The 22125-nt window shown below is 44.1% G+C and overlaps 1 protein-coding gene across 3 annotated transcripts in view; it reads right to left on the bottom strand.

Annotated features, from left to right (window-relative positions):
• mta1 (metastasis associated 1) overlaps window positions 1-16863 on the bottom strand; it is a 37565-nt gene extending 20702 nt beyond the window's left edge. For 2 of the 3 annotated variants that reach the window (XM_068580151.1, XM_068580149.1), the window contains exons 1-4: window positions 16763-16863; window positions 16499-16617; window positions 6747-6814; window positions 3827-3920 (exon numbers count right to left, since the gene is read on the bottom strand). In XM_068580151.1, the coding sequence (XP_068436252.1) occupies window positions 3827-3920; window positions 6747-6814; window positions 16499-16526 (190 nt within the window). In that variant the 5' untranslated portion in view covers window positions 16527-16617; window positions 16763-16863. The remainder of the gene's footprint in view (window positions 1-3826; window positions 3921-6746; window positions 6815-16498; window positions 16618-16762) is intronic. The other variant, XM_068580150.1, reaches the window with a different exon arrangement.
• Window positions 16864-22125: the final 5262 nt, after the last annotated feature.

A 22125-nucleotide genomic window follows, 5' to 3' on the forward strand; every position in this document is an offset into this window, starting at 1 on the left:
TTTGATGCTCGGTTTCTTTTACCTGCATGTGAGGAACCAAACACCCTGCATGAAAACTGACGTGCAGGTTAACGCAGCAAACGTATGAACGCACACAAACGCTGAAAATAATGACTAAAAGAATGAATAAGAGGATGACGCCTTCGTCCAACTTCGTCCCGCCTCCAACCTTCGACAAAACTTGGACGGGAGTCGTCAACTGCGTTTAAACTAAATGAAAAAAAAGTGCTGCACTTGTACGATTTCTGTCATTTGTAACTGAAATTGCAGCTTCATGCCAAAGTATTGCAATCAGCATAGTGAACTGGAAACGGAGATGCCAAAACGGCGTAACGAGGAGGAACATAAGGAGTATGTTATTTTCTGCAGGAGCTCTATAAAGTCTGTCACTCCACGAGCGACTGATGAAATTACACCATCAGTCATTGCGCGTTTCCGAATGAACAGACAGGCGCCAGTGTTTCCCGACGGCAAGCGTCTTTTTCCACGAAAGAAGAAAGAGAAGAAAAAAAAACACTCCACAATCAATCGTATGGATCACGGAAAGCCGATGAGGTCGTTATTTTCTCTTCTATTCTTCGCCGTATCAAGACCTCGTGCCGCCGTGCGTCCGTTTAAGATCAAATAGACGATATTAGTTCATAAAAAATAATAAAAAGACAGAACGTGGCCGACACAAACACTGCCACAATCAAGATTAATTTAAATTAGGGAGCAAAATACAAATAAATGATATATATAAAGAAAAGAAGAAGCTGTCTGACAAAAGGTGAGAATGCAATTATTATTTAACTTCAAAGGAGGACATTTACTATTCTGTGAAAAAGAGTTTTAGATATTTAAATCGAGAACACAACTGCAGAAACTTGCAGATGAACATTTAATATCCGCATCCTGACTGTTAGACGAGGTCTAAAACTAGTCATGCTCGCCTTATGCGACTACGACCCCCCGACTGAAGACGCCTCAGTGACACAAATCAAAACGTCCTCGTGTCCCACGAGGGAAATTGAGGCTTCCGACAAGTGCGGACCAGATTTCATTGCACATGTGAGATGACGCGATGTGAAGCCGTGACTTATCCTCTTTTAACCCTCCTCGTTCTGAGCCGGGGGGGGGGGAGAGAAAACTTGATTACAGACTTTCTTAAAGGGACACACGCACACAAAATAATGCTGTGTGGTCCGACAGAACAAACAATCCCCCCCGCCTGCCATCGACCCACCCATCCCCAGGCCTACAACACAAACACACACACACACACACGTAAGCTCGTGCAGTCACACAAACAAAATAGGACACTGGGTGGGTGACACACACACACACTTAGCCTGCCACACCCAGTCAAAGTCTAGTGGGAGGTTCAGTGAGTCAGGACGGCAGCGTTTCTACTGGCATGAATGGTGGAGGGAGTAAAATGAAACAGTGCGTTATTATTTAACGCTATTTGAGAGGCCTGATCCCTTCGTGTTCGCTTTAAAGTTTGTTGGTAAGTTTAAGGAAAGTCCACGCCTCATTAAAGCCTCTTTTTTTGTGCACCGTAAACCTCAGACGCTGTCCCAAAGTGAGCGCCGTTAGCCTCATTAGTACGACTCGTCGCGTCTCGTCCTTCACCGCGAGGACACTCGTTCCCACTTTTTTGCCATTATAAGACGTAGTCAGACGACACTCAATATGAAATGCTTAATGTCAAGTACAACCTGGCCTTTACGCACGTTAAAACGCATCATTTGGGTGTCGGCTAGTCTGAAAAAAAACACAATTTTTGGGAGCAGACTGTTCCGTTTCATCCACGCCTTTAAAAGTGTGACCGCATCACGCGCTGAGTAACGTTTCAACATCATCCAATATACTTTTTTGGGCTAAATGTGGCTTCGAGAGGATGACTAACTTAGCAGATACAGTCTAAAATCTGCCAGGATGTGGGTGGTCGCTGGTCGGTGGTGGTATTTTCCCCATCAAGATTACACTGAAGACGTATCACCAGGTACCTGGGGCAGATGCTACACACAGTCAGGTCTTTTTTCCCCAAAAGGGAGTTTACGTCGCGGTTTAGAGTCACGCTGCGGATCAGCAGACACGAAGAATTGGCAAATATAACTTTTTTTAAGATGCCCTGATGTTAATTTCCGTCTTGTTTTTGTATCGTCAACCAGGTGTAAAAGCACTTTGAATTGCACTTTTAGAAATACAAATTCGATGAGCCATATCGGCTGATACACATCGTTTTTGTTGTTGTTCCAGACTCCAGAAAAAAATCATTTCAACTGCACTGAAGCCAGTAAAAACCATCAAAAATGTTAAATGTTAGGATCTGGCAGGAGCATGAAAGTAATTACTGGTATTATTAAAATGATGGAGACTCAAATTGTCAATGTTGAAGTATTGTGAAACATTTATAGAGTGAACAGAGAAGCGTTGAATTTGAGCAAAGACCATAAAAAAACTGTCCTTAAAACTACAACGATACTAAAACTACAAGGAACAAACAAGCATGAAGCGAGGGGCGAGTGTGCACGTGTGAATGAGGAGGAGAGAGCAAGATGGCGGCCGCAGTCACATGAGGCTCCACAATGGCGGCGTTACCAGTTAGCTGCTAACGCTACCGTCTCTCTTCCTGAACATTTCACCACAGCTTTGTCGTCCACTGTGGAGCATTAAAAATGGGGCACCCCCGTCGAGAAAGCATTCAATGCCGATCTCTCGAGCGCATATTTTCCACCGCCGCCGCCGATGCCCGGTAATACTTTTCACACTAAATGGTTATTATCATTATTGTTGTGTAATTAATCCGTGGTGCCAAACCGTGAGGGAGGATCCGAACAGACCGCAGATCAATTACACCACTACAGACGATTAGATCAGAGGAAATAGATATGATTTCATGTTTAAATACATATATATATAAAAATCGTGCAGCATCCCTCTCAGGTTCTTTACTCTTTGAATTCAGACAGTCACACGGTGCCTTGAAGGCATCATTGACCACTGGGGAGGTCGACCTGGACCTTCAGGACCGTCTGTGGCCTTTAAAAGATCCACTTCTGCTACCTGTGACTTCTCCCACGCTCTTTTACCCCCAACCATCTGAAACTCAGCATCTCCGTCCTGCTGCTGGACTTCTGTATTACCTCCTTCTCTCTCTCCCTCTTTCTTTTTCCTCACGTCATCATTTCTTTCTTAAATCAATCATGTCTCGCCCTGAAAAACATCCTGGTAAAAAAAAAAGAAAAAGAGGGCTGCTTGAGGAGTCCAGTCCAAGTCTGCCAGCTGCTCCAGATACTGCAGTGTTTGCTCCAAGCTCTGGAGAACAGCACCACATTCAAGCACTACACACCCACGCTTAAGCGCACATATGCATCGACACACACACACACACGCACACAGGTGTCGTCATATTGATACTCCCAACAGATCGAACGCCGTCTCTGCAGGAGGGGCTGCTGCAGTCTGGACTGATTCTTTCAGCTCGGTAACAGAGCACAAAAACTCAATTCACTGTTGTGTCACACACACACACACACACACACCCCCATGTGCAAACAGGCCGTACAGTCCTCAACCCCCCCCGCTCCCAAAATAAAAGCAGAAAAACACAAACGAAGGTGCATTTTTTTCTCTCCAGTTCGGGTTAATCTCATTCAATTGGACTGAAAGGCTCCGTAACTTCGCAGTGGAAAATAACTGGAGGGGAGGTGGCTTGCCCCGAAAAAAAGGGGCAAGTGTTTTAAAAAAATAAAGAAAATCCCGTTTTTGCGTGTTTTTTTAAAATTCTTTTTGGGATCGCCTGCCGTTTTTTTTTGGTGGTTTTCGGTCGGTCACTCACTTGCGTGTTTGTCTGCCAGGGCGATGAGTGTGCCGGAGATGTCCCTGCGCCGGTAAAAACACACCACTTTGGCCTCCACGTTCCCATTGGCTGTCTGCAAACCAGAGACAAATCGACGTTACCACGGCAACAAGTGGCGCCGCACACAGAGCACCCACACACACACACACACACACACACACGCACACACGCAGATGAAAAAACCCATAGATGAGGATAGTTCTTAACTATGGCTGGAAAACACTGCGTGAGGCAACAAGCAATTCTCCCCCAAAAAAATAATCCCGCCGTGAGCGTTGCGTCATCAGAACCGTGCGTCGCGTCGCGAGGTCGTCTGACCGGCGCCGAGAGTCGTTTTTAATCCCGTTAAAGCAACGTTCATGTGTCGGTATGACACGTTTGTTAAATTAGCAGCTGCCCCATGAACAGAAACGGGGTAAAAATAATTGCTTTTTTTCCAAAGAAAATTATAATAAAAGCTATGAGGCTCATTAAGAAGATGATTTGTAGCTTTTTCTTTTTTTACTCCATACGCATAACAGATTAATTGAATAATAGAGCAGAAAAGGCAATATCGATGCCCCGTGATTCTTTAAAGTGTATTTGGATCTCGTTAAAGGTCGAGCGTATTGGATTAGGAGCTCGCTCGTGAATCCGGTCCAGTGAAACGTGACGCGAGAGGAAGACGATGAAGAGATGAAGAGTTAGCGAACGCGGCCAACACGTCATATTTCTGTAGCTCTGCAGAATTTCTACTTTTCCAATCAGCGAATAATTAAAAAAAAATCCAATTTCCCCTCATCTGTATTTGATAAATGGTGCAGAGGCGAGCAAAAAATTACTCATTTCAGATTGATTTATTTTTGACACTAAACCTAATTTCTATATAAATGAAGGACGTTTTAAATAAAATGCATAAATACAGTTTTGTTGAGATTGTAATTTTTTTTTTACAAAAGTCCAAATGATCTGTTGAATTAAAATGAGGTAATGTTATTTTTGTGCATTAAAGTAAAAAACAAACAAACAACTGAATAAAAAGGTGAACAGATTCATGACACGAGTAAAAGGTGTAATAAAAAAAAAAAGCATATATACATCATCATAAAATGCATCGTGTGGCAGTTAAGCAGCGAAATGCAAAACTTGATAAAAATGTAAATCAGTTTAAAGCACTACTAAGTAATTTTTTGACTTTTCTGCACAATTAAACGAAGATGTTTGACGGACCTGCAAAAATATTCACCTGAGAATATGATATGCAATGTCTTTAAGGGCCTTTCACCAGATAAGTAATCAGTAATCGTTGACTTTGACGACCACAAAGCCGGCGACAGGAGGAAAGACAAAATAAAACGGATCCAGAAAAATCGATCCCTTTCAAAAAAAGAAAAGAAAAAAATATATATTTTTTGCGGTGTAATGTTCACAATCTGTGTGAAGGTATTTATGTCAAAAACGACCGTTCTGAAGTATTTATTTACGGGAAAATTAATGACACAGAAAATGATGTAAAGGCCTTTAGGAGGGGAAAAATGGCAAATGGTTTGTCAATTAAAAAAGAGATTATTATAATTATTTCACTTTTTTCTTCCACTATATAGAAATGTTGATCAGCGTAATTAATAATCAATGTCTAAATAGTTAGTTGCAGATCTGGATTCTTTAGCTCTTATATAAAATGTGTGCTTAGTTATATGTATAAAAAAACGACTACATGTGTTGTAAAAAAAAAAAGAAAAACAGCAGCAAGGTAAAAAAAAAAAAGACCATTTGTCATCGTTCTTCTGTCGTTTTTTGAGCGGCTGACTTTCCAAAAAAACAGGTGCATCTCAACCCTCGCGGAAGAAGAAACCCGGCGCGTCCCAGAGGAGCGCCGCAGCCTGACAGTGACGGGCAGAACAAGCGGCTCACGCCGAGCGCCGCGTCAATCACATGAAACGGCCTCCGTGTCGCCCGGCGCCGGGCGGAGAGACGGGCGACAGACGGCGAGCACCTGGAAACGAGTCCGCGGAGACGAGCCTCTCTTTCCACTCCTCTGACTCGACGGCGAGCCGGGGATTCACCAGACAAACATCATCATCATCATCGGGGTTGTGATGACAGATCAATACGGCCGTTACCGCCGTCTCGCACACGGACATCGCACCGCTCGCCGTCCGCAGTAATAGCCGTTATTGTCGTCTATTATGTTGTTAGCGCGTTAACTGGATGAAAGAGGAGGACCGGCTCACAACATGTTGTGTTATGATCTATATCTTCAGGGAAGTGGTACATCCAGTTTTTACCATTTACTGGAAGTTAAGAATCCGTGAAGCTGCAGCCAACGATTACTTTCATTATCGATTCATGTGATTCATTATTCATGTGCCAATTAATTTCTTTATTAATTAATACACTGTTTGGTGTTTAAAAAGTTAAATTAAATGGAAAAAAACACCAACATGATGTCTTCAAAATTGTTACCGTCATAAACGACAAAGAAAATCTGCAAATTCGCACATTTCATTTGCCGAAACGGAGGATTGTTTGAGATTTTTGATGGAAAAAAATCAATTTAAGGATCTATTTATTAGATAAATAAATAGCCAAATATTGCAGGTCTATACTGGACACATTCACATTTTCTCTGATAAAAAGCAACTTTTTTATTAACCAGTGAGGGATGTACGTTATAAAGAGGCCTCCAATTATCATAAAGGACAACATTTGTGAGAACTCAAAAGGGGCGTTTTACACAAAATGAATGATTTCCTGGACACTAAAGGCCAAATGTAAATTGTGTTAAGCTTTAAGGATGCAGTCGAGAACGTGTTAAGAGATTTGAGAAGACATATAATCCCGAATGAAAGCGATGGCGCCACAAACCCGTCGGAAGAGTGCGTTTGGTCTGGAGACGGAGACGGTGAGTAACACTCACCTTGTTCAACTCCTCTATCCTCCTGATCAGCAGTGGGTTACTGGACGAGTTCTCAAAATAAACATAATCTGCAGAGGAAGAGCACGAAGGAGGAAGGAGGAGGAGGAGGGAGAAGGAGGGAGTGGGGAGAAGAGAAAAAGAGCAAAGAGAAACGTCAGTCAGCATTTCGAGGTCATCCAAACGCTCAGGGTGACGTCCAGTTGGACGGCGCCGTGACAGCTTAATAAGTCAACACAGACGTCCCCCCCCATCCCCCCCCTCCGAATGCTGCTTCCACTCAATTAGCTTCATTTCATACACGGGAGAGCCCGGGTTGCAGTTGGGAGGTCTGACTGAATGAGACGTCGACGAACCGACACACAATAAATCCTCTCTCTCTCTCTCTCTCTCTTTCCGAAGCTTTCCATTCAGATTCAGGCTGCGCGGGGCCTCGCGGTTCCTCTCGCCTGGCTTTCTTTGGCCTTATTACCGCCGTTTGCATGCACGGTGTGTCTGCGTTGGGTGCGGGAGAGACTGCACAAGCTTTACCACGCATGTGTGACTCGACTATGCATTCGTGTGTGTGTGTGTGTGTGTGTGTGTGTGGCGCTCCTGGCGCCGCTCCAGGCCCGTTGGAGGCTTAGCTCTCACCAGGATGTCCCCACAGGCCCCGGTCTTGGTAGGGTGCCTGGTCTTAGCCCCGCATGTGTCTTGGCTGAGTGCTGTCAGATTATACCCCACACTTGGTTGGCTGCCTGGAGCTGGAGCTATCCTCCCTTCACCCTGAACCTCACCCGCCCGCCCCCACCACCTCCTCCTCGGGGGCCCACCACCAGTCTTCTTGACCGACTATACCAGAAATCAGCCCGAAATTACACCAGCGTAACCGCGATCTGACTTCTGCTATTATTTCCCGTGTATAAAACTAGCTGGTAGTCCAGATGCATCGAGCATCCACATGCAGGTAACGTCCACCTGCTGTAATGCATCTCGTACTGTGGGTAAGTATAGACTTACAGGGAAGGGACCCACGTTATGCATATGTTACAGGTTCTCTGTTTCCAGCTACTCAAATGCAAGAATGTGCTTAATTTTCTAGTTAATATTGTTCGAAACAAACTGGAGTTTTGTCCACACAATGGTCCAACCCCCCTAAAAAAAATGTAAAAAAACATTGGAGAAGTTGGACCAAAAGAATAGTCAGCAAAACCGATCATTTATCCATTATTAATAGGTATTTTTCTGCTAGTAGACTCGCTGCAGCTGTAGTCATCACCTCGCGTTGCACATTTTTTTGTTTTACAAAAGTGTAAACATAGAAAGATAGTTTTGGCTTTAAAGTTTGCAAGATTTAATCCCAATTTTAGATGATCATCAACACAATCAGGTTGCAGAATTCCAGGAATATTGGATTAAAACAGTGACCTTTCAACTTTACCTGCATGAAAATCCTTCCCTTCAAATCCCTACTTGGTCTTGACTCTGCAATATTGCTTAAACTCGCCTAAAAGACTTTTCTCGACTACGTCCAGCTCGGCCAAAACGAGCAAATTGAAGGTTTTGTCCTCTGAGAAACTGTGACGAGCGTCACGTCCTGACAATTTAAAGACTGAAGAATTATTTACACATCTGAACTATGACTTCAACATGTTTGCAGCCACGTTAAAACCGCAAAAACAAAAATGTAAATGAAGTATCCCGGCGAGAGAAGAGGGCCGATACGCCGATCTCTCCGCCCACGCGCATCTCCAACCCGACTCCGGCGCTGAAGCAGCCACTGACTTGGCGCGAGGGTCGCACCTTTGACTGGGAAAACCTTTTTTCGCTTCAATCTCCCTATTGGCATTCCTCTCTCTCCACCCACATTTCACACAGCTGAACTCTGCAGATTCACACCGAATGCCGAGGTGATTTATCTCCAATTAAAACAGAGCTGAAAGCAGACGGTAGGTGGTGGGGGCGAGGGGGGGACAGGATAAAGTAAATCCAATGAAATACTTCCTAATATGATCATTTGTAGAAAAAGATGAGTGCAACGCTTCCTCACGGGGGTTAACTCAAAAGGAAGCAGCAGGAGGTCAGAAAGCATGTAGAGTGTAATTTCAATAACAGCTTCTCCTGGCAACGCCGCGCTCGCTGACGCCTCGACATCGCCACGAGACGAGGAGCGCTCGTCGCATCGCGCTCGTCTAACCCTTCGCCGCCCCAAAACAGCTTGTTACTAGACTCCGCTGTCACTGCGACATCTCCGTCCTGCGGAGAATATCTAAACGGGCCGACTGGAAAACTAAGCGGCGATGAGACAAGAAATGAAGACGAGATATTGCGCTTGACTTCTAAAAACACACAACAGAGGGAGGGGGCAGCCGGCCCGCAGAGGTCAGAGGTCGGAGGAAACTGGCTTCTGACTGGTTGTGATCATTGGGAACTAAAGAATGAGGAGCCACAGCAACGGTGCCCTGAGGGACACCAGGTGGGTTAGAGTTGAAACAAGGAGTTCATGCATTGATTAGTCTCAGGAAACAAAGTTTATATTTTCAAAAAGGAAAAATGCACAGGACGCTTCTTTTTTCCTTAATAAGAAGTTTGGCTGCTTTTTCTTGTCTCTCATCCAAAAAAGGAGACGAAGCATCTCTTGGTTTAGGACTGTTGGTACAGAAATTTGCAATTTGTAGACGTCACATTGATATAGTCTTCTTTTTTCCCCACAGGATGAAGGGGATAACCGAGATAAAGACCCCGGTAGGTAAAGTCGATAAGCCCTGAAAGTAATTCCCGCCAGTTAACAGGACGCTTGCATGACAGGGCTCCAACTAACAATCGCTTCCATTAACTCACGTCAATTATTTTGAGATTATTCGCCGAGATGTCTGAAAATGTTAGTCACCGTTCATGGCTGCAACAAGTTTGCAGAGATCAATGTGAACAATCTTAAAGAAAAAAAAGGAGAAAATCATCTTATTTTTAGGTAGCAACTTTTGCATGTTTGCAAGTCAACTAGTTGACTAATCTCCTCGTGGTTTCAGCTTTAATGTGAGTGTGTGACACGTATTGTAACTGGACACGCTGTTAATGATTGGCAGTATGCCTGCTGAGAGAGAGAAACCATATCCTGGTCACATGAAAAAGGTAAATAAGAAGTTTGAAAAGAATCAAAAACTCATGTTCACGCTCAGTAACCAGCGACGGGTCTCTTGAAAAACCGCAAAGAGAAAATGTTGGTTCACTTTTCTTTTTTTTTTTACTTCTTTTTCGCGGCCTTCAACGTTCGCCAGCCTCAGTGGGACCAATTAATCGAGCCGAAATGCATCGTGACCATTTCATACTGTGCATTTAGCGCCACTGTGACTGTGGGATGTTGGTTTGCAGCTCGCCGACTTCCTTTCTTTTTCCCTGGCTCATACTTAAGTTACCGGGGAAAAACGATGGAATCACTTCTTTTTTTTTTTAAGTTCAAGCCGAGTCCCTTGTCCTCGCCGCCTTTTCAGGCAAGAAAAAACAAAATACGGTTAAGTGACGGTCAACAGTGGAGCGTTTTGAGCGTTGGAGTTTCCACCATGTGAGAAGCTGGAGCCTGGTGGAGAGCGAGCTGGAGAGGAACTCAAAATGAGAGCAACAGAGAGAGAGAGAAAGAGAGAGAGAGAGAGAGAGGGAGAGAGAGAGCCTGTAGGCACCGAGCAGCGTCACTCAGTCTCTCCATTTTCCCATCAGCCCTCCTGCCGCCTCAATCCGCGTACAACCACCCCACTACCCACTCTCCATCCCCCGCTCCCGGTTTTCGACAGCCAATCGGCGAGCTCCGGCGCCTGTGATGTCACAGTGCAGTCGAATTTTGCGCGAGCCAATCGAGGCATGTTACTGAGCCCCGAAAGAGAGAGAGAGAGAGTCTGCTGGGTTGACTCAAAGCAGGCCAGAGAGAGAGAGACAGACAGACAGACGCAGTGATGAGAGGGAAAAAACACAAGATAACTGATGGGCAGAAAGAAGTACAAAGACGAGCAGAAATGTGGAGCGAAAAAGTTAAAATTAGGATCAAACGTCTGAGACGATAGACGGAGAATAAAAGAAAAAGGTATGTTTGTTTACATTTAGAAGGACAAACATGCACAAAAAAACACTTCTACCCCACTTATGGATCACCATCCAAACTCAAGATCACTTTCTCGCGACGTTACCGGGCTTAATTGTTCATTTGGGACGTCTGGGTGCGTTCAAACCCGACCAGCATCCACACGAGCACGGCACCTGTACCTACTCGAGGAAACAAAAAAGGGCCACATGTGCAAGACAGACAGCGAAGGCCATAAAAAAAAACAACTTTGTATGGTTCGGTGTCTTGAATGGAAGAAGTATTTTATACCGTTTGGTCTCTGCAGACACTTTGAAGATGAAGCTAAACTTGACAAAGACTGCCAAGACGGCTGTTTTATGAGTTAACATGGTTGTCATATTTAAAATTTCTTTTTTTTTCCTACCTCGGCACAATGCTTAGGAACCCCGTGAGGTTCGCAACGGGGAGGATTAACAAAAGATTTCAGTGACATACAAATTATGTAAATTTTATCCCCTCAGGATTTTTTTAAAATCTGAACTATTTGAGAAGGGAACGACTTTAGTTTACCCGTAGACGTACGCAACCGGTGACGACGGGGTTGTGAGTAGTGCTTGGTTATTGAAAAAGGTCAAAAGGGTTGTGTGCCAGTTAGTGCTTTATTAAAGAAGAGGCAGTCATCAACCACACCATCTCCCAATATTTCAGATGGATCACCTGATTTCGAGAAAACCTTTTCTGCCTCAGTTGAAGCAGTATTCCCCGCCCCTTTGCTGCGACGCAACATACAGGAAGCAGACAGCCGAACCGGACAGCGTCACCGGTTCAGGCAGGACACAAATTGCAGGCGTCGCTGGCAACTCACAAAGTGCGAGAGACTCACAAAGTACTAAAAACTCACAAAGTACTAGAAAAGGTGCGGCATGGTCTAATTTAACCAATCCAAACATCTTTTTGGGATGCCTTATTTTAGTGTGCGCGATAGTTTCCGATACTCGATTGCAGACTTTATCATTAGGCTTTCAAAAGTATTGAACCTCCAGAGAAAATACAGCAGAGGTGTCCGTTGTGTACGTACAGTACAGTGACGGCAGTGAAAGATGGCTAGAGCGAGTAAAGGGAAGATGGAGAAGCAGGAAGCGGAGAATGTGAACGTCCGCCCACGCTTGGCCATGCGCAACATACCTCCCCCCCCACCCAGAGCTTTCTCACACACACACACACACACACACACACACACACACACACACACACACACACACACACACACACACACACACACACACACACACACACACACACACACACACACACACTGAGAGGTTCGTCTGTCGTGGTGAGCAACAGCCATGGACGGGATTACAGCTCAGGCTGTCATGGTATGGATGGAGGGGTCTGGTAATGGCAGGTAGTGCCTCGTTTCTTTTTTTTGATGTCACTCTAAACTGGCCTCGTTCGACCCCGTTTGTCTCACCTAGTTTCGCCACTCATTCCTGGCGGTGAACGTCTGCTTTTAGACAAAAATATGAATGCCTTTCCCTCAAACGCTGGACGTGATCCACGTTGAACACCGTTTCACGCACAAAAAACAACAACATGCATCATAAATGTCAGAGTTAATCTGTTTTGTGATGTTTTAAGCAGAGGGGGATTTGTATTTTTATGCCGTTTCATAAACACCGACTGCTGCTTCACTCCCATCATGCATCTGTCTCGTACTTGTGCCGCCAGTGCAGCTCGTTCCAATTCAAAAGACTGTTCCAGCGAATGTGTGCAGGTTGTACACAAAACTTCTCCCTAAAAAAAAAACTACTATTTTAGGTCAGAAGAGACCACATATTTGAGGCCGCGAGGCCAGACCGCCCTGCGGCAAACTGTTAATCATGATGGACGGACGTGCAGTCCGGCCTCCAGAGAAACGTGACGATCAGGGGACGCTTGTCATGCATCTGGCTGACTGATTGTCCCGAATTTGACAGGATGGCAAGTCTCAAAAACTCCATTTGGCAGCAAGTACACCCACCAGACCTGAGACAGAACGAGCGCGAGAGAGAGGCGACAGCGAGCGTGGGACATTAACACCAACCACGAGCCAAACAGAGTGTGGGCACTGTCAAAAGTTTGTAAGTTAGTCAGTTTGGATATTAGTAAACATTACGACACCTTTAAGCGGGGTCTGAATCATAACTGGCAGCGCGTAGAAAGTCCTCAGGAGCCAACAGCCAAAAGAAAAAGTTAGTAAACACAGTCTGTGCAAGAGCTGTCGCACTCCAACAGCTGCAGTTAAAAGTATTTATTCAAAAAGGGTAGCTTCACAAATCAACATAAAACAACAAATCAGGTGTTCATGTGAAGATTAAAAGATGCTTTTGCATGCCGTGACCATCCTTTATGTTTATACCGGCCATCAAGATTCACCCTTAATCTGCAGTCTTTGTCCTGTGCAGAAAAATACACGAGACGTTTATTCGAAGCTAAGATCAGGCTTTAGTGATCCCAGTGTGCAAATCAAGTGTGCATCTTTTAAAGTTCAGTCTTTTTTTTGTGCAAAATCCCCTCTTTTTTGTGTTATCATCCCTCTTCTGAAGCGAACACTGTTTGAGGAAACACCGAGGTGAGTCCCTGAGAGGACTCAAGTGGGCATCTTCCACACTGACTAAGGGTGCAGTGAGAAAGACATAAGCTCGATGTGAAACGCCCCCCCCCCTCCACCTCAGACCTCAGACGTTTGTATAGGAGCAACGAGTTGGCAACGTACAGAGCGAAAGCAAAAAACAAAAACACATGGCAGTCAGGCAAATACGTTAAACCCGCCTCAACCTTTGTCACAACGCCCCGTCATCCAGCAAGGCTAATCAAACATATCCACCCTTTTGCCTCATGATCGTCACGACTAAGCCCCGATACTTCAGATAAAATTAAAATATTTTTGCACAGAATGAGGACACTTTACATTGGAAGTACATTAAAAGGATCTTTTAATGGCCAGTATGAACAGGAGGGCGGATTACAGCCAGCAAAATGTCCTAATGTTCATACGGGCGCACAGACTGGAAAAAGAAAAAAACGTGTCTCATTGTCCCACGAGAGTGTCATTTTTGTGTGAACAAGTTTTCGGGCCAGTCTTTGCGACTCTTGTTTGGAGACTTTTAAAAAAAACTCCTGCGGTCTCGCGAACACATTATCTTTGTTCGAGTCTCTCTTCCCGTTGCACTATTTAGATGATAAGGATTCATAACGTAGCCTATACTTAGTCGCCAACACTTTCCTGTTCAGTGCACGAGCGCTGCAGGCGCAGGAAGAGTGGCGTGCGGCCCGCAGGATGAAAACAAAGACATCGGGGCCTTACGGAGCCGGCTTTTGTTCCCGGTTCAAACACAAGGGAAGTCATTGCTTTTCCAAGATGATCCTGCATTGTCTTACAAAGTGGCGGCCATCTTTCCAAGGGTTCTGCTTTGTTCTGATGTGGTGTTGAAGTCGCCTCTGGAAAATCTTTTAATCAATTATTAGACATATTTTTGGCCTAAATTTCGCTTGTTTTTTGTAATCTCCATTATTATCGTGAGTGTAGAAAAAACAACTTGATGGTATATTTATTCAGTAATGAGATTTTAATGCTCTGTGGTTTTAGATTAGTTTAGGTTATAACGCAATTAGGCATATGTGTTTGGATTTGGCTACAAAGAACGAACAATAACTGGTATGTTAATATAATCTGTATCTCAGAGGAAGGAGTGTCTCTAACTTCAATCTGTGTTGCAGCTCATTCCAGCAAAAAATGAGCATGACAACGCCCGAGTTAGAAAACGATTATTATGCGTCGTCAGCGTAAATAGCAGTGGGCCTACCATCCATCCTTGAGGGATACCCTCGTCAACCTCTCCGGGACTTGATTTGAAACTATCAACAACTGTTTGAACCTGTGATTAACGCTGTAAAAAGCCTTGGACAGATCCACAGAGATTGCAGCACAGTGTAGCTTTGTATGAGGCGAGTTAACAACGTCATCCACAGCAACAGTTGCAGGAGTTATTTTGCTTTGGCCAGATCTAAAAAAAATCTCTGACTGCTGCCTCAAGGAGGCCACAAAGTTGTACGAATAGTTTGTCACAGTATTAATGTAAATAATTACTTCATTTCACTTTGAACTGCAAGAGTACGAGGACACAATACATCACCACGAAGCTACAAAGTAGCCAGCCAGGCAGGGGAATTGTATGAGTCACAAATATGTACTGTTTATGATACACAGCCAGTGATGAGATGTACTAAATTCAGCAACATTTGGCTGACAAAGTGTTAAATGTCTGCCTCGCTCTGGAGATAATCCCGTTCTCATTCAGGTAGGCCTTGTTTAATTTGACTAAATACGAGGGCTATGACGTTCACTACGAGCTATTTCAGATGTGGGTACCATGCCAAGGAAAGTCAGAGCATTCCTGTTTCACTAGATAATTGTCAGTGATCGCATGTAATATATATATATATATATATATATATATATATATATATATATATATATATATATATATATATATATATATATCCGGAATTTAATCAGTCACTGTCGTATCTCTCTTTGACATGCACATGTTTCCATCCAGTTAAAAAGTAAACAATTTGGCTACTCAACTACAACAAAAGAGAACATCGAACTGCCTTTAAAAAACAAACATGAATGAAAAGAAACGCCTGATGGAAGTACAGATTGACCAGATCCCTGTTACAGTGTACGCCCGTCATGGCACACTTTTAATGCGATTGTTGTGACACTTTTTTTTACAGTGAATTCTGAAGCGAGTAGTCTAATAAAATGTCACATTAAGTTCAAATTTCTGCAACACTTATGTGTTTGTGTGTAAAGCATCTTATTATAGTCTCATCATTTCTTTTGTGCTTTTCTTCTCCCACCCAAAAAAAGAAATAACTATGGCATGGCTGCGGTAACTTTCATGTGCCTATTTTCACACATTACCTTCAGGATGTGAATCAGAGCAACATAAGCAGAAAACATGCGTGGGAAGGGAAAATAGGGAATCCTAATAAGACATCAACTGGTGATGCATATGCAAAAAAAGAAAGAAATGTTCCTTTAAAATGCACTAAGATACTTCTTTACATGTTAAACTTTTTATATTTTTTAAACCTAGTTGCTTTCTCTATAAAAGCAGCTTCCCTGCTAACCCCACTGGGTTTCTGCAGGCTAGTGCTTCACTAGTAATGCTGGTATTATGAGAGCAGCCAGGGCAATAGTTGAATGGCACGCAAAAAAAAAAAAAACTTTTACAATACGATCACCACGCCACCTTAAATATATAAAAACACAACGGACTACTTCAGATGCATCGGTATATGGAAGTAGTTGTTTGGTAGCAACGCAAGTTACAACCAAAAAAAAAAACACAAAAGAAACGAGGGGAATCCAAGCAGTAAGCGAACCACTACTCTTCATCGCCATCCTCCTCTTCTTCACCACCACCATCACCACCGTCATCATCATCATCATCAGTGAAGCACAAGGCTCTCTAGCTTAAGGGAAATAAAAATGAAGGGGAAGGAAAGACGGACCCACGCTCCGCAAAATACCCAAAGACCCGCGGCGGATCGTGGCGAATCCGACATAAAAACATCACGGGAAGGTTTCTAAAATGTCGCGCACCCCTCTCTCTCTTTCTCTCTCTCTCTCTCTCAACCGCCACCACCACCTCCTCCTCCACCTTACCTCCAACCCGGTACATGTTGGCTGCCATGACTGCCCCCGGTCCCTGGCTTCCTCTCCAGGTAGAGGGGTGGCTCTCTCTTCTCTCGCGCTGCCGGAGAGCTGTGTTAGCGCTGCCGCCGCTGTGTGTTGGAAAATGGTGGATTGATCAATACGAAACAGACGAGCCGAGGGACCTTAAAGAGACAGTACACTATTTTTTTTAAAACCCGAAGTTAGGCGCCAGCATTTAAGAGGTGGGTGAAAGTAGTGTGAACACACACATACTATTTGTATCAATAGTTTACTTTGGCCGACCGTGAGACGTCCATGTTCAACACGAAGCCTCGCAAACCGCCGCGGGCCTTGTTTGTAGTCCCACGCGTGACGTCACGGACTTAACGGCTCTTCCAATTCACTTAACGCTAGTTACTTAGTCAACGTCACCTGCGTAGTTAATTAGTACGCTGCTCGTGTAGATGACGAATGTCGGAGCACAATATGGTTTATTCCCCCTCCACCACAGTAACACAGTGCAACTGGTTTAAAAACTGCAGCAAACATGTGTCACATGTTGCAACGCATGAAGGGGAAGCTCCTGTGGTACACCGAAGAGTGTGCTGATGAAAGAAAACACGCCCCAGAGTTGGTAGATATGAACAAGTTAAAATATTTACCTATAAAGTGTGTGAGTGTGTGTGTATAAACTAAACCTCCCTGCCCCATGCTTATAAACCAAATGCTGTGATCCCAAAACCCTTGTGGAGTCCAGTGGTCCAGGAGCCAGCAGGGGGAAGAGGCCCCATCGGGTTAGGAGGAATGGGCTTAGTTTCATTTAATTAATGCAAGAAGGGGGTCACTAAACTCACAGGTTTATGACCACCGGCCTCTGCAACAATAACTATATGGATAAAGATTACTTTACACATAATGACTGACCTGATTGTTTGGGGCGCGCACTTTTGTTTACATGTTTGTAGTTGGCACAACATGTATGTCACATGTGTGGACCCATTCGCTTTTAAGCTGCCAGCCGTTTAATGCGGGATGTTCACATGACATTAGTACGATTACTCTTTTTGTTTTAGTTTCTCTCAGTCTTTGCTCAGTAATGAGGTTAAATCAAGCTCTGTTGATTTGTGCATTGTCCTATCAATTAATTTCCTGTTGTGCACATGCAACAGTGTGGAACAATGAATCAATGTAGGACGCATACAACAATGCAGGTTTATATATATATATATATATGTATATATATATATATATATATATATATATATATATATATATATATATATATATACACACAACTCACATGTACACATATAGCACATATGTTATAACCGTTAAGCAAATAGTTGCACTGCATTATGTAGTCAGAGTGCAATGAGGGCAGCACAGTGACGGATGATATGATATTATGGGATACGCAGGCTTCTGGCTGCATCACAAGCAGGTGTAAGACTAACAAGCCTAATACCTAATTTTGTTAAACGTCTGGACGTGCATGCATATGGACAAATAGAAAGTAGGAAGGATTTTGTATGTGACGTTTTTTCAATGTGACGTTTTTTACTGCAAAGACCAACACAGACAAAGATTATCTTGCAGTATATTGTAATAAAAACAAGTATTTGTTTCTCAAATTAACCCCCACAACAATACTGCTTTTGTTTTGAATACAAAAAAACTGTTTAGCAGAAGACATCTAGAAGATGATCATATATTAAATAGTGTTTTCGTGGATGCTCGGTTGATTAGCTCAGTTTTCATTGTGGACGCAAGCGTGGAGCCTCTGTGCTGGAGGAATGCTGTGGTGAAGGCTACATCTGATCTATACCATATGGAAGCCTCAATTACTGTTTCCTAACACAGGGGACTACAGTCTGCAGTCACATGACTGCCACGAGCCAATGGCGTGGACTTACAGTACGCACTCCTGCTCAAGTGTGCAGTCTTAATGTTGGAACTGTGCTGCATCGGAGGGATCCTGTATTGTTGTCTCGGGGCTCTCTTCAGAAAAAAAACGAGAGGAAATACAATTCATCGAAGGACATCGCTCAATGCCAACGAGCAGAGAGGGAACAAAACTAAATATATTGTGTTAAAGAAATGAAAGAGCATTATTACCCAATGGATATTTTTGCATTTTTTACATATATTTATTTCCCAATTTACAGTACCCTGCTCATTGCAATGTGCCTTTCTGCATGAAGCACACATCCATTAGCTTGTCTGAATATTGCTGCATGCTGTTAAGAAAATTGCTCCCTGTATTACACTTTATTTCATATGCTTACCTTGCTAATTGACTTCTTCTTTCAGAGCAATAAAAATATAATGCAGGATATCAGAGTGAATCCCTGCACAGTGTGTGTGTATACGTGTGTGTGTGTGTGTGTGTGTGTGTGTGTGTGTGTGTGTGTGTGTGTGTTATATATCCAACAGTGAGCTGTCTTTCTCAGCAGTTGTAATGTTCCCCAATAAACTGGGAGTGCCGATACTTAATACGGGATTAATGAAAAGCGGTCAACAATGTCGCCGTATGTTTTGGTATCTGTGACTACTTTCATTAGGAGTGCTTGTTTACTCGGCTGCTTGCTGCCGTGCAGATGTTCTTTCTCAATCCATGTGCTCCTCCGCCAGATGTTGCATGCAGTCGGGAGCACAGGCGGGCGAGCGTGCATGCATGCAGAACAGTATGCATTGCAGAGCCGTGCAGGTGTTCTCCCCCCAATAAATCTCAGTCCGCTGGTTGAGATGGATCGCAGAGCGCCTGCACACACAGAAAAAAAACAACCTCTCGGTTTGGTTGCAGTCCCGGAGGATGACCTCCGATGGCCTCTCTTTCTTTCCCCGGCTTTCACCCTCGTCCTCTTTCCGGGCCCTCCACTCCTCCATGTTACGGATACGTGCAGTGGAGAGACAAAGAGGAAATCAATTAGGCCGGTTTCCTGGCAGAAACCACTCCAGGCCTTTGATTGTGCTTCCTCGTTCTGGTGTTCTCACTGGGGCTAGTGCTTGGATCCGGAGACGCTATGGGAGGTAGAGCAATAAAGGGACTATTGTTAGAATGCTCTCTTCTCCATCCCTTAACGATACATAGGTGTATTTATGTGTTGTGGGGGAAAAAAACACTAGGATTACTCAATCATTTTTTATTATCGAACGATACCAGTGCTCCCCACGGAGTGACTGACTGTCATCCAGGTGAGTGACAGTTATCTTTGTTTGGCAACTCACGCTGTAGTTTTGAGGCTATACAGTGACATCAGCACCTCGAACCGAGCAGGCGTCACTGCAGTTTAAAGAAAACAACTCCTATAAGCTGAAGTCTATCAAGACACGCAAGTGTAATTTCTGACAGCTCTCTGTTGCGGACGTCATGAGACGACGAGCCGTGTTTTTCAGCGCTCTGAAGGCTTCGACGGCAGGCAGCGACAACTCTTTTAATTGGGAATCTGTGCTGCAGGGGATCTGTCAAACAGATTTCACAGCTAAAAATATCAGCAACTGTGCAGAATCCTACACGGGGCCTCCAGCGTGCACTTGTCAACATCGGACTTCAGGGGGAGCTATTGTCTTGGTTAAAACAAAATGGGCAGTTGAGACAAAGAAGCTGCTGCTTTAAGCACACAGGTAGATGGATGCAGTGCTATGCATGATCTGTAACGCGTGGAGAACACACATTTGAGCCCCGAGACCAGGAAGAAAACATCGACTCTTCTGAGCACCGATGCTTGAATTTAAATGGGAAAAACCAGGATGCTTCAAGTTGCACTTACCTCATCCCACCAGCAGGGGTCATCACTCACATTGTCCTGAGTGATGTTGTGGGAGGGAGGTGGGGGTGAAGGAAAGATCTCTTTAGTGAGTTATCATGAACACTGGGGCGATGCCAGAGAGCAGCATCACAATGTTGACTGTGGACCTCCAGGATGACATGAATCAAGCGTTGCCGCCGCGTCCTCGTCATTGTCTCTCTCTCTTTCTCTCTCTCTCTCTCTCTGCAAAGTGCCAGAAAGCTTCTCCACTGTGGATGTTGCTTTTTTTTTTGGAGGTCATCTCTCAGTCTGTCATCTGTTACTGCCGGCATGGCTTGTCTGGAAACACTCAGCCGCACTCTGAATGCACTCACAAGAAAACCTTGGCCCTAATCCAAAAGGGATTAAACCACATTGCAATCGCGGGGGTTATTGATACTGTGAAAGTGGAATAACTATCACACTGAGGTTAAAAAGACTGATATGGATGCAGGCGGTTTAATATGTGGCACATAGACACACACACACACACACACACACACACACACACACACATTGGGGGTTTGGCCCCACCTTGCTGGGGAATCCCGCCAGCATAGTGTCCGGCCTCCACCGCGGGATCATGTGCCAAAAAATGCCAGGAGCCGCCAGACGAAGAGAGAGGCGCACATATTTTTGTGAAACAGCCGGTGAACCACCAAATGCGTCTCCATCTTCAGAGGGAGGAGAGGCACTGGCAGTTGGTGTGTGTGTGTGTGTGTGTGTGTGTGTGTGTGTGTGTGTGTGTTGGGTCTGGAAACCCAATCAACGCTCATGAAACAGGAATCACAGGAATGGCAAATGGCATCAGAAAGTCACGTCTTGAATGTCCTTCCCAGCCGGAGTGCTTGTCGTTTTATTGGGGCGAGACGGGTCAGAGCCGCACCAGCTGATGTCCAGACGAAGATTCAGCAACTTGCGAGACGTCCGTGTGTTACGTCTGACCGACGAAAATATACACACGCGTGAACTCACATGGACAAATGTATGTTAGATCACCGAAGGATCAGTAATGGAGATAGTGTTCCTCTTATGTATTGTTAATAATTCAAGATGCAACTAGGCGCTGCAATGTCTCCATGCAAAAAGAAATGTGTTATCGTTGAAATAAATCACGAGTTAATGCTTCGCGGCGTTCGGCTGACACACGGGGAGAGCGAGGTATGTATCATTAAAGTTAAAGACACTACAGAGGGCTCTGATGATGTATCACTGGGGTTTTAAATCATGAGTCAGTCTGAGTGCTGCCAACCAAACACTCACAAAGCTAGCGAATTCATCCTGCGCACGCTAATTATCTACGACGCCTTGTTTGGCGCCCGCTTGGGATGGAAACCTGATTTCTCTCGAGCCGCCACAAAACCTGATTAGAGCCTATAATGTGATTCACCTTCAGGCCGTTATAGTGGATTAACTTAAGTTTTTTTTTTTGTTTACACTTAATTGTCATGCAAGGTTGAACAATGCTGATTAAATGAATACAACTAAGACTACGCTAATCGTCTTGTCGGCTGTTTGGCTAGCGCTCTGAGACATTTACGTCACAATAAGTCGATTATTGGTATCTAATTAGTGATAAAGTTTTGCTAAATTAGTCATCTTAACTAAAAAGTCTCTCACTGAGGGATGAATATCTTCAATTTCTTCCAGGTTGTGAAGTATTGTTATTAGCATGATTAGCATGTTGTAAATGATTATATAACTATAGCATTATCATACTGCTACACGAGGTTATTTCGACCGTTGTGCAGCAGGTTGATTGAAGTGAGAAAACACACACCTGAAGCTTTTATTGACTCAAAGCTCCACACAATGAAGCCAGGAGAGGGAAAGAAACGTTTCACCTCT

The sequence above is a fragment of the Clinocottus analis genome, unplaced genomic scaffold, assembly GCF_023055335.1.
Source record: "Clinocottus analis isolate CAN_PGR_092001 unplaced genomic scaffold, fCliAna1.0.p SCAF_17, whole genome shotgun sequence".
Lineage (NCBI taxonomy): Eukaryota > Metazoa > Chordata > Actinopteri > Perciformes > Cottidae > Clinocottus > Clinocottus analis.